Genomic DNA, 13114 nt, shown 5'->3' with positions numbered 1-13114 from the left:
AGAGAGAGAGAGGGAGAGAGAGAGAGAGAGAGAGAGGGGGAGGGAGAGAGAGAGGGGGGGAGGGAGAGAGAGAGAGAAAGAGAGAGAGAGAGGGAGAGAGAGAGAGGGGGGAGAGAGAGAGAGAGAGAGAGGGAGAGAGAGAGGGGGAGGGAGAGAGAGAGGGAGGGGGAGGGAGGGAGAGAGAGAGAAACAGATGGGGACAAAACCGACAGGGAGAGACAGAGACTACTTCACAGTCTGGGACCTCACTCCCCAGGGTGAGCAACTGCTTTATTCAGTTCTGTGCATCCTGTGTGAGGGCATTTGCCCAAGGGGAAGCTGGACCAGTGGCTCCAGTCCCCTGGAATGAACCCATCATCCCTGAGGCAGAGTTCCCTGACTCTTCCACCCAGCCTACCTGTGACCTTTGACCCCAGAGGAGGTGTCTTGTTGCTGTTGCCTCAGTTCCTTTGCACATGCTGCTCCATGCTTCTAAATCCTACCTGCCTCCTTTAGAGCTTGGCTCACGTCCCACGGCCTGCAGGCCGCTGTCTGACCACGTGTACATCCAGCACCTCTCACCTCAGACAGTTTTGTGTACCTCAGACTTACTTCCCCAAGGCAGGCCCCCAACTACCCCTTCCAAACTCCATTCTCCCTTTCTCCTGCTAGGGGTCTCATCCGGACAAATCCTTATCCATCAACATCCTTACTAATTGTCTGACTGATCTAAGAGCTTCAAAGAGAGATGAAAGGACCCTAATTAATGAATTGGACAACCCTTATTTGAGCACCTACTACGTGCTCAGGAGCTGGGAACATCGTGGACTAAGGGGATCCCAGGGCTTCATGGGGCCACAGACTAGGGGGTATGGAACCTCACTTGAAGTTGGGGGTGGCTGCAGGGAAGGCTTCTTGGAGGAGGTGGGCTCTAAGCTGAGGGAGGAAGAGGTATCAGGTCGGTGAGGGGATAAGAGAGTCGGGGAGGTGGAGGCAAAGGGAGCTCAGCGGGCTGGGAGGGGTCCTGGGAATGGGGGGAATGGGGAGTGGTTGAGAGGGCTGCAGGACTGTGAGGTGGGGGTGGGGCGCAGGTGGCAAGGCCACCGGTCGGGGAGCCTCTGGTTCTTTGGTGGGTGTGGGGAAAGAGTAGAGAAATGGCGCTGAGGGAAAAAGAAGGCTGGAGGCGAGGTGAAACGGAGAGGGAGGAGGCCACTGTGGAGGGCCCCCTCCCAGGAGGGAGGGGCTGGAGGAAAGGAGCTGGAGCAGCAGCAGGGACGGCTGGGAGGGGCTTCTGGTCCCTGAGACAGAGAGACCCGGGCACCCCTGTGCCGCCACCACACGCCTGGTGTCCTAAAACAGAGCCTTTCCTGCACGGGGGCTCTTCCACGGGACAGCCAGAGGAGACCTGCCAGGGGAGCAGAGATCTAAGGAAGAGGCAGGCACGTGGATAGCTCGGCACGTGGAAGAGCACTCCAGGCAGAGGGGACAGAAAGGGCAAAGGCCCTGAGCAGGATGTGCTGGAGGCCACCAAGTCAGGGAGGCCATCAGGGGTCCGAGTAGGCAAGGTTTCATCTCCCGTGGTGGGTTTTCTTCGGGGTAACGGGCAGCCGGGGGGGGGGGGTTCCGCAGGCAGCGGCCCAGTTCCCCCCACCACCATTCTTTGTCCCTAGGCCAAAGCAGCATGGAGACCGGACAGAGAATGACCCGAAAAAGCCGGAGACTGGGCTCCAGCCGGCGGCGGCAGATCCGCGAGCCCGCCGACGGCCAGGATGTCCTCGAGGCTCCCGCGCCGGAGTCCTGGTCCTCCCGGGCAGCCGCCGAGCTGCAGGTCTTCTTCCAGGACTGTGGTGCCAGCGAGAGGGGCTTTGTCACCCGCGAGGACCTGGCGGTGAGTCTGAGACCCCCTTCCGCGTCCTGCATCCCTTTTCAAGACTTGCCGCCCCGGGACAGCGGGCTTGCCCGCTCTTTCCTCTCTCTCATCTGAACGTGGGTCTCGGAGAAGGCTAGGGGTTTGTCTGTATTGACTGCGTAAATGACTGATAAAACTTTATGTGTTACCCTCTTTCAGAAACATTTACGTTTAAAATTTTTTATTATAATGTTTATCTTACTGATTTTAGAGAGAGGAAGGGAGAGAGCAAGTGAGAGAGAGAGAGAGAGAGGAACATCGATCTGTTCCTGTGTGTGCCCTGACTGGGGATCGAACCCACAACCTCTGTGCTTCAGGATGATGCTCCAACCATTCTAAGCAATCCAGTCAGGGTAGAAGCATTTACATTTTAACAAAGGAAAGGACTTGAAGCCAAAGAAGTAACTTACAAATGATATAATTGTAGGGCTCACTGAGCAGGGAAGTTTATCTTGGAGAGCAGTGAGAGGTTTGGAAATCAAACCATGTCGATGACGATGAACCTGGATGAAACGTAAGATCAGCCATGGTTTTGTGTCCCAACAAGGAGTCTGAGGCTGTGGTCTAGACCAGATTGATCGATTTGTCTTTGATTTTCTTTTCCCCTCCATTCCCCGTAAAGGGGCCTCTGCGCGGGTTGCTGGAGTCTCACTGGGCCTGCTGTCTCCTGGTCCTTCCTGCTCCATGCTCCAGACTTGGTCCTTCCCCCAGCAAAATGGACCTTCCCCATATTCCAGCCTCAGAACCACAACTGGGTGTGAATGGCTACTGTTAAAATATAATTTTCAAAAGGGTAAAAGAAGAAAAAATACCAAAGCAGCATTTACCAAAGTTCTTACCTAATTCATTATTGTTTTTAGTTAAAGAAGAAATCAGTAAAATGTTAGGATAGATTCGAATAGCCCTTGAGAAGCTAGGCTATTCGTAGGCAATTTGAAAGAACAGTGTTATGATAAGATTGCTGAGTTCAATTAAAAAAAAAATGACTCATGTCCAACAACCATAAATCTTCAGGGTTATCTGCTCTGCTAGGCAAAAATTATTTTCATCTCGCCTTGGTAAAAATCTGCAAGTTAACAAGTAACTTCAGTAAGTCTGGGACTTTTAATTCAAGGTAAACAAGGAGTGCATTCCTCTGGTCTCTACAATGCTGGAAAGGATGAGCTGTCTATCTTTTCCCCTAAGTTTCAGACGTTTAAAATCTCTGTTATTTGCTCTGCTATCTAGAGTAGCCATCTGTCTCAGTTTGCCTGTGACTGGAGGGTCCCTTTAGCACTTTGTTAAAGCAGGCCACCCTACGTCTAGCCTATGGCCAGGAAAACCAACCCAAGACTCTCTTTACACCAGCTTTTACCTGCAGCCCTTATAAAGAAGAGGGACTTCTTCTTGAGGTTCCCAATTTTTCTAAGGTCCCTCTCCTGCCCAGAAGTGGCCTTCCTTATCAGCTGGTTCCTTAGGAGGGCTTTGCAAGCATTGGCTCCTTGTCCCTTACAGTGGACTGATTGAATGAAAATTATCCTCCACTATAACCCTACGGTTATGCAATTGGTTTATCTAACTATATCTCAACAAGAGACAGGAAAGATCCTTCCTGAACTGTGCAAATGACTGTGTAGCCGTGGAGAGTATGGGGAGGCAGTCCGTGAACGTGCTAGTTTCGGAATCAGGAGGGTGTTGGTGAGATTCAGACCCATTTAATATGTTTCATTTTAATTTACGAAGGCCCTAATCTACTAAACTGAGGGTGAGAGACAGCTCAGGAAAACCAATTTATCATTTTAATAGAGAGGGAGCCCCATTTTAATTAATATAGCACCTGGCAGCAAAAGTTTCACAAGTTTTGTTTTTTCATTTTTTTAAACCCATCAAAACTATGGCAAATCTGGCAAAATGTTAACATATTTCACAGCTTCTTTTCTTTTCTTTTTATTTTAGATTTTATTTATTCATTTTTAGAGAAAGGAGAGAGAGAGAGAGAGAGAGAGAGAGAGAGAGAGAGAGAGAAGGGGTGGAGGAGCAGGAAGCATCAACTTTCATATGTGCCTTGACCAGGCAAGCCCAGGGTTTCAAACCAGTGACCTCAGTGTTCCAGGTTGACACTTGATCCACTGTGCCACCACAGGTCCATAGCTTATTTTCAAACTCAAGAGTTATAAAACAAGGCAAATAAGATTCCCTATCAGTGAATCCTCTACAACTCTCTATAGCCATTCAGGTTTTGCCTTTTATATACTTTTTCATGTTCTGGAACAAGCAGACACTTTAAGACAAAACCACTTCCGCTGTCCCTTTGAAAACAAAAACACATCCCATTTTCCTTGCAGACACAGTGCATTTCTCTGTCACTGTTCCTCATTAATACTAATTTGGGTTTTTCAAGTTAATAAAGATCTTGGAAATTGTGTTTACAATGACACACTAAAAAATATAAGTAGTGTTGCTATAAAATTTGTTGAAATCATGAATAACTTCAGTTGAACATAAATTTGCATTTTTCTGCTCTTAAACATTGTGTACAGTTAACGTTGGCTTATTTGATCAGTAAGACAAAATAAGAAGGATAGGACCTTCAGTGAACTACTTTCTTCACTAAAACACAAATCCAGAGCTTATAAGAAACAACATGTGTACTTGTAGTATTATATTTAATATAAAGCAGAGAAAACACCGCCGACCGTTACTTGTGCCTTGCAATTCAAAATTCTCAAACTAATCTAATTTGTCCGAAGATTCCCCTTAATTATGTGAGCCTGGCTCCTTAAAAGTTTTCTGAGCTAAAAATTTCTTGTAAGAGGAACTTTCAGGAAAAAAAAAAAAGTTGAGCACATTTAAAACCTTAGAAATTCAGTTTCTTTATTTTCTGTGACATTAGATTTATGTAAGTGCTTGTTTGTCTCTGCTAACCAGTCAACACAGAGCCCCCAGAAGAGACAGAGGACTCTTAAGTCGTTGATACCCTCCAGATGTAGAAAATTATTTCACCCTCACAATAAGAGTTAAAGGCCTTTCTGAAGTTCAGACATGTAGGCACAGACATAGAGGGAATGTGGCTTTATTTCTACAACCTCAGCCATAGGTCAAAAAGGCGACACAGAAACAAGAAGACTCACCAGTCCAGACCGCAAAGAGCTGTTCTCCTTTCCGACGGGTATAAAACTGTTAACTAATTGAAGGTCATGCACAGAAAAACAAACACTACCACCAACAATAACAGATTAGCAAATCAGCCTGACCAGGCGGTGGTGCAGTGGACAGAGCATCGGCCCGAGACGCTGCGTTACCAGGCTTGAAACCCTGAGGTCACCCGCTTGAGCGCAGGCTCGTCAGCTTGAACGTGTGGTCTCTGGCTTGAGCGTGGGATCATAGACATGACCCCATGGTCGCTGGCTTGAAGCCCAAGGTCTTGGCTTGAGCAAGGGGTCACTGGCTTAGCTGGCCAAAGAGTCGAGGCACATATGAGAAGCAATCCATGAACAACTAAGGTGCCGCAACTATCAGTTGATGCTTTTCATCTCTCTCCCTTCCTGTCTGTCCCTCTCTCTCTAAAGAAAATGGGGAAAAATGAGCAAATCAGATTTTCCATTGTCTTTCAACGATCTTCCACTAGGTCTCCATCATGTAGGCCAAAGAGGTCACAGAACAATCAGTCCATAAAATTGAATTCTCTGTCATTGCTGCCACCAAAACCAAAAACACAAATTCAGCAAAAAGGAAAAGCAAAGAAAAGAGAAAGAAATGGAGTCAGCAGACTTAAAGTTCTGTCCTGCGGAGGATTCCCTCTGAGCGCCAGGAAGTGCCTGGCTCCCTTCTCCGGCCCGGCCCGCAGGGTCCCTGGGTCTGACAGCCCAGTGAGCGTGGGCACCGCCACGGAGCCTCCAACGCTGTAAAAACAGACTTCCTCAAAAATGTAACATCATGACCCTCGGGCAAAAATATATATTAAAAACTCGTGTCAGAGATTTTATTTCACTCAGTTAATGAGCGATGTTACAAATGGTTGGAAGAGCTTTGAAAACTAGGTCATTTAACACAGAGAGATGTTAGAACTGGATTGCTAAATTCCAGTTTTAAAACCTGGTCTGTGTCCAATAGGCTGTAAATCTCTGGGGTTATCTCTTCCATCAGACAAAAATTATTTACAACTCTCCTGGACAATGCCGACAAGTTAACCTGTGACTTTATTTAGCCTGGGCCCTTTCATCAGGCCCGTGAGATGAATTATGTCCATTCCTATCGAGTTCAACCGCGGTGCTACAAGAAGTTTTACAACACGCGCTACCTGACTACTGAGTCGGGGCGCTGACCTCTTCTCCCTTAGACTGTCAGATGAAAAAATGACAACAGTCGACACAGCAATAGCCTTCTGGTGTGCATGAATCAAAATTACACCTTGTTTTGTTTCGTTTTTTCAGCGGGCCGCAGAAATTTAGTAGTTAGTGTACGTGGGCTATGAGATGAGAAAAGGTTGAAAAATCGCTGGTCTAGAAAGACGCTTGGGTGGCTTTCGCCCCTGCAGAATACTGCAAGGGTGCGCTGTCCTGTTTTGGGATTGATTTTCAAGTTCCAGATAAAGTTTTAGACACTCATCAACAGTCTGGGGAGGATTCGCTGCTGTCCGTGATCAGGGTCCTGAAGAGATGAGACTCAGAACAGGAACCGTGGGCGTCGGATGGAGGAAGGAGAAATCGCAGGGCGAGTCCAGGGGTGGTGTCCGGGAGTCCCAAGGGCAGGCTCAGGCTACGGGCCTCCAAACCTGGGCCGAGGGGAGGCGGGAGTGGCTGAAAACAAACACCTTCTGGTTTTTTGAGGGTGGCCCAGAGCCTTCCCCAGTGAGAACAGCACCCCACATACCCCTTCCTTGCAGGTGGCCAAGCTCAGCTTCCTGGGCGGCGAGGAGGAGCCGGAGATGATCTTTGACTGGGTGGACGCGGAGCGGAAGGGACGGCTCTCCCTCGAAGAATTCAGCTCCGGGCTCAGTATGTCTGTCCTGGGAGGGCCTCTGGGGACTCGCTGCACATCCAGGCGTCCCGGGCCAGGCTGGGCTGACAGGAAGGCAGCAGTGACATCCTACCCACTAGGGGAGAGTCCAGAGTGTGGACGTTCATCCTGATTACTCTGGAGACAGGGATGCGCGCCTGGGTGGGACGGCAGACGGCGTGAGCCTGAGACTTCAGCCCAGGAGATCTGATCGCTTCCTCTCCCACCAGCCAGGCGGGGGGCTCCGCTGCGCGTTCGTTTCCTCTGGAGAGGCCTCCAGGCTTGCTTTCTGAGGCCTCCCTTGTCTTCTCCCCACCAAAAGGCTTCCCTTGGCCAAGGCATTAAGCACCTCCGTTCCTGAGACCACAGGTCTTGTTTCTGTCTGCAGAAGTTCACATTTCAGCTTTGGTTAAGAAAATTCTAGGTCCCAGGGAGCAGCAAAGGATGGTATTTAGTGGATGAGGGTTGCCCAGACCGTTAGTCCTTACTGGGTAGGGCTACTTCAATACCCGCTTCTCAAGACAGGCCCAAAAGGACCAGAAGAGACCCAGCCCAACAGAACACAAACCTCCCACCGATCCTCTCAATGGGGGGGAAGACCTTCTGGCCCAGGGGATGGAGGGTGTGCTGTCCTTGGAGAGGCTCTGCAAAGCACAGTTCCGCCTTAACTTAATGCAAACCCATCTGGAGTGCTCAGGTTGGCCGAGGCTCCGAAAGTTTGGCAGACAACAGAGAGGGAGGCCAGGAATCGGCATTGATCGGTTGGGGCCGCCCAGGAGCTGGCTGCTCTGGTTCTGGGATTGAGAAGCTGGGAGTAGGGAGGGGGAAATATGGGCCTGGAATCAGGGGTGGGTGGGGCAGAGGGAACACTTGCTCAAGGTCCTCCAAGGGCCATCTTCATATCTGTGTGCAATCCTGCTCACCCCACCAGGGACCTCCCAATGCCTCTGGAACAGAATCTAACCCCCTTCCTGGAGCCTACATGGCAGCATTGTCCAGACTCTGCCAACCTCAAGGGCTCATTTAGTGCCACTTACCTCCTCCAGTGTGCTAATCTGTTTCTACCTCAGGACCTTTGCACGTGCTGTTCTCGCTGCCTGGAGTACTCTCCCTAAGAACCCACATGGCTTGCTCTTTGTTGTTCTCATCTCAGTTCCAATGTCATTTCCTCAGGGCACAACTGACTACTCTCTCTAAAGTAGCCCCTGTACAGTCTCTTAACAGAAATGACCCTGTTCATTCCTTTAGCTCAGTTAGTAAATTTACTTTTTAAAAAACGTGTCCTTTTCAGTACCCACTACAGTGTTCCACTAGGGCAAGGATTTTGGCTAGTTTTGTCCTCAACACATAGTAGATGCTCAATAAACATTCTGGATGAATGAAAAATGTTTTGGCCACCATGGGGCTGCTACATGATTTCTAGCAAATCTTTTGGCCTCTCTGGGCCTTATATGTTCATCTGAAAAATGGGTACAGTGCCTACCTCCAGTAGACTCCCAAGGTTGACATGAGGAATGTAGGACCATGGTCTTATAATATGTGACCAAAGCAGATACAATTATTTCCCCAAGGGCTGGAGCAGGGCAAGGTGAGAGGTCAGAGGCTGAGCCCAAGCTCACTCTACTCCTTTCTGTCCCACAGAGAGCATCTTCGGCTCTAGCCCAAGTAGTCACAGGCTCCGCAGAAGGAAGCTGCTGTCCTCCAAGCATGGACCTGCAGCCACCAGCTTCCCGGTGCTGGAAGAGGCCACTGAGGAGGACAAGGAGGCATTCTTCGTCTTCATGGAGCAGCTGGGGGCTGGCCACTTGCCTCCTGAGTAAGGCTGGCACAGCGTGTGTGTGTGCGTGTGCGTGTGTGTGTGTGCGCGCGCGCGTGTGTGCTTGTGTGTGTGTGTGTGTGTGCGCGCGTGCGCGTGTGTGTGCTTGTGTGTGTGTGCGTGTGTGTGTGCGTGTGTGTGTGCGTGTGTGTGCGTGTGTACGTGTGTGTGCTTGTGTGTGTGTGTGTGCGTGTGTGCGTGTGTGCGTGTGTGCGTGTGTGTGCTTGTGTGTGTGTGTGTGTGTGTGCGTGTGTGTGTGTGTGTGTGCGTGTGTGTTGAGGGATGGGCACTGCTAGTCAGTGTAGAAGAAGACTCACTTGGACACAGTGTCGAGGTGGGAGGCCTCAGGTAGAGCTGGGTGCACATTCTGGTTTGGTCACTGTTAGCCGTGTGACCTGGGGCAAGTGGCCCCTAACCTCTGGCCTCTGTGTCCCTGGCCGCAGAGTCAGCCTAAGCGCTGCTGTGGGCTCACACAAAGCCGGGGCAGAGAGGTCTGCTCCAGAGGAGTCCTCCCCAGGCCCTCCCTCCTGTGCTGCCCCCCACGGTCACTCTTCAGGAGGACCACCAGCCTCCCAAGGGTACTTTCTTAACCCACAAAGAGGGTCCCCACTTGAGTGATGTCAAGATGGTGATGCCCTGCCTGGGTCGGGTAGGTTTTAAGACAGGAGGGCATTTCCTGCAGACTGTCTCAGGCTCTGGGCTCACAGGGTTCGCTCATGCTCAGAGCGGGGGGCCCTGCCTAAGAATGGCCTCCCCATACCCCATCTCCCTCTGGGGCCGCCAGAGCCAGCAAGGGGATTGCCCACCCACTCCACAAGCTCTCGGAGGGCAGGGCCCAGTGTTGTGGGACAGGAGGGTGGGACTCAGGGCACAGGCTGGCGGGGCAGGTGTGGTGGGGAGCCATTTACCTACTTGGCAGCGTGGCCTGGGCTTCAGCCCTCTGGCATCTGCCTTTACCACTTAATTAAATCCGTGTGAAAGGAGCATTTATCAAGTGCCAACCATGTGCCAGGCCCCAAGTTGGTGTTTTCACTGGGCGTGTCACATTCTCTGGAGAACTTGCTGAGCAGGTATCAGCCTCCCTGTTTTACAAACAAGCCCAGAGAGGGCATGGTACTTGCAAAAGTCACACAGCTAGCAGCTATGGAGTGGGAGAAGAGAGAAGGCAGAGGGAAGACCTGGGCCACCACACTCCCAAGTCCCCCTCCCCACAATTCGTCACCAAACCACAGAGAGACCTCCCTTGTCGTGGGGGTTCAGGAAGGGAGAGGAGACATCTGGGAAAGATTCCGAGAAGAGGTGGCATTGGATTGCACCTGCAATGGTCGATAGATTTTTGTAGCGCGGGTGCCCAAGTTGGAGGACTGTCCCCCTCCCCCGCTTCCCGGTCCCCCTCATAATCTGGGGCTGTCCTGCCCTTCCCAGGCCAGCAGAGGTCTGGCAGCTGTGGGGGAAGCTGAGGCAGGAGGAGCCCCAGCTGGCAGGCAACCTGGAGGGCTTCCTGGCCAAGATGACCAGTCGCCTGCAGGAGGCACGGGCCGACAAGGAGGCTCTGGAGCTGACCCTGAGGAAGTGAGTGTGGGCCGGTGGCTCTCGCCCACTCGGTGTCTGCCACATGGTGGGAGCTCTTTACATTGTGGTTGGGTCTCAGCTGGATTCCGTCAGCTCCAGAAGAACGGGAGCCAGGGGTCCGCAGCAGGACTGGGGAGCGGAGCTGGAGGAGGGGTGACGTGGGCAACTTTGGGGAGGACAGAGCTGGACCTTTATTGAGAGTGAGAATGCCAAGTGTGTGTTGGTGCGGGGCCACTGTGGCACCCAACCACAGGAGCACTGCCCACGTAGGTGACAATGCATGTGGTGACCCTGGGGTCGACATGGGCACAGCCCTGCAGTAACTCAAGGGGTCTGAGGTATGGAGGTTGGGGATGGCGAGAGCGGGAAGTGGGCACAGAGTGAGGGGCGATGGGAACCATGAAACAGGGCCAGGGGACCCAGTATCTTGGCGACCGTGATAGGGGTCAGTGTGGTGAGATCAGCAGGGTGACCAACGTCAAGGGCACAGGGGCCAGGGGGCTGTTATTGGGATAACTGTCCCCAGGGTGACAGGGGTCAGTGACCATGGACCGAGTGAGGTAAGCAGTAGGACGGATTCCAAACCAGGTCCAGACCGCCTCTGTCAGCAGTAGGGTCCCAGGGCGCTGATGGGCTGCCCGGCCCACCTCCCTCCCTCCCTCCCAGGCGGGACTCGGACCACCACCACGAGGTCCAGCAGCTGTACGAGGAGATGGAGCAGCAGATTCATCGGGAGAAGCAGGAGCTGCAGGCCGAGGTGGGCTCCCGGCAGCCTGCCCCCCGCCCGCGCTCCCCTGCCCTGGACTCCCCTGCTGGCCCGGGGGGACCGGTGACTGGCCAGGGGTGCAGGGAGTGGACCCTCTCACTCCCCTGTGATGGGGTGAGAATGGCCGAGCCCCCTGCCCTCTCTGCTGGGTCTCTCTGGGTCCCGTGGAGCCAGACCTTCCGCTCTCTGGGCCTCGATTGCCTGGTTGCCACAATCCAGGCCGGAGCCAGGGAAGCTGTCCTGAGACCCCCTCCTTGCTGGGGCACTGCCTCAGGGAGGGGGAGGGGAGGGCGGGCAGGGCCGGCCCAGCCTGGCTGGGTCTGAGGCCTCTCTGCTCCCCAGAGTGACTCCCGGGACCTGGCTCTCAGCTCCCGGATGCAGGAAGTCCTGGAGGCCAAGGAGCGGGAGGTGCAGCAGCTGAGCGAGGGCCAGAGGGAGGTGAGCGGTGGGGCCCCCCGGGAGCCTGGTCGCCGACAGTGCGCAGACTCTGACTCTCCTTCTCCTGGGGACCAGGCACAGTTCCAGGCTCTGAGGGATGTGACAGACACGAGCCCCTGCCGGGGTGTGGGGGTGACTGTCTAGGCGGGGAGAGGGTGATCGAATGGGCTGGTAGACTCGATAATGTGTTAGGTAACAAAAGCGGGACAGTAACATGAAGCGGTTTGGACAGGGGTGTCAGGGAAGGCCTCACTGAGACGGTGAGGAGGTGAGGGGAGGGCCATGTGATCTCTGGGGGAAGGGCAGTCCAGGCAGAGGGAACTGTGAGTGCAAAGGCCCTGAGGTAGAACTGCGCTGTGAATGTTAAAGATCCAGCAAGGAGACTCGAGGGCTGGAGCAGAGGGAGGGGAGGGGAGCAGGGTGGGGGGAGGAGGCCAGAGACCTAACAGGGTTGGGGCGGGGGAGCCCGTGCAGGGCCCCGGAGGCCGTGGCGAGAGCTGCACCTCCCACTCTGCGTGTCCAAGCAGCTCTGTCTCCAGGACATGCGAGTTGCCATTAGGTCAGGAGCTCCCCGCAGAGCAGACAGGGCTCAGGTGAGCAGCCACTGCAAAGCTCTGAGCGGAGAGGAGTGAGCCCATCTATGTGTCGGGCCCTTAATGGCGCCGGCCCTCGGTGCTGCTCACACAGCCCCCTCTCTCCTCCCACCCCGGCAGTTCACATGTCTCTCCTGGGTGGAAAATCAGGGAGCTAATCAGGCCAAGGGTGACCCCTCTAGCGCCGTGTTAAGCCTGGAGCCCGGGCCCCACAGTGGGCTCCGGGGTGGTTGCTGCCCAGGAGGGCAGCTGGGCTCCTCTGCTCCTGTCCACCCCTGCAGCTGGAGGCCCAGCTCCGGAGGCTCAGCAGCACTCGCCAGGAGGCCAGCATGGAGAACCAGCGGCTTCGGGAGGCCGAGCATGACTTGTCCGGTCGGCTGGACGAGGCGCGGGAGCAGCTGCAGGTGACCAGGGGGCACCTGAACGTGGCCAGGGGCCGCGTGTCCTGGCAGATAGAGGAGGAACTGAGGCAAGTGGTAGGCACCTGGGGCTGGGGGAGACCGGGGCTTCCTGGAAGAGGGGAGGGAGGATCTGAGGTCTCTGGGACTGGTCAGCCCCCAGCACATACAGTCCCCTTCCGTAAACCTCACAAGGACATTGCCAGGCTGAGATTACATGCCCATTTCTCAGACAAGGAAACCGAGGAAGAGAGAAGGGAGAGTCACGTGCCCAAGATCACACAACTGGGATTCAAACACACAACACACACACACACACATACACGAGACACACACAAAACACACACACACAAAACACACAAAACACACACACAAACACATATAAAACACACACACACAAAACACACACACAAAACACACACACACACGCACGGCTTTTGCAGTGCTGGTTCCTAGGTAGGCAGTCGCTCTAGATGTTAACAGCTCAGAGGAGTGGGTTGGGCCAAAATGGTCCGGGAAGGCTTCCTGGAGGAGGTGAGGATGAGCAGGATTGCATGGGGTGGAGAGTGGGGAGTGTATGCCCAGTGAGGACCACCTGAGCAAAGACCGGGAGGGAGGGCAGGCTGTGAGGTATGTAAGTGACAGGGAGGGACATGGGCAGGACCA

The 13114-nt window shown here is 53.5% G+C and overlaps 1 protein-coding gene across 1 annotated transcript in view; it reads left to right on the top strand.

Moving 5' to 3' along the window:
- Nucleotides 1-13114, top strand: part of RAB44 (RAB44, member RAS oncogene family) — a 35728-nt gene that overhangs the window by 4571 nt on the left and 18043 nt on the right. The window contains exons 2-8 of the mRNA XM_066361437.1: nt 1650-1867; nt 6753-6864; nt 8507-8681; nt 10107-10253; nt 10920-11010; nt 11362-11457; nt 12332-12519. Coding sequence (XP_066217534.1) covers nt 1661-1867; nt 6753-6864; nt 8507-8681; nt 10107-10253; nt 10920-11010; nt 11362-11457; nt 12332-12519 — 1016 coding nt within the window. The 5' untranslated portion in view covers nt 1650-1660. The remainder of the gene's footprint in view (nt 1-1649; nt 1868-6752; nt 6865-8506; nt 8682-10106; nt 10254-10919; nt 11011-11361; nt 11458-12331; nt 12520-13114) is intronic.

This window comes from Saccopteryx leptura, chromosome 1, assembly GCF_036850995.1.
Source record: "Saccopteryx leptura isolate mSacLep1 chromosome 1, mSacLep1_pri_phased_curated, whole genome shotgun sequence".
Classification (NCBI taxonomy): domain Eukaryota; kingdom Metazoa; phylum Chordata; class Mammalia; order Chiroptera; family Emballonuridae; genus Saccopteryx; species Saccopteryx leptura.
This window is presented reverse-complemented; position numbering and strand designations above follow the sequence as displayed.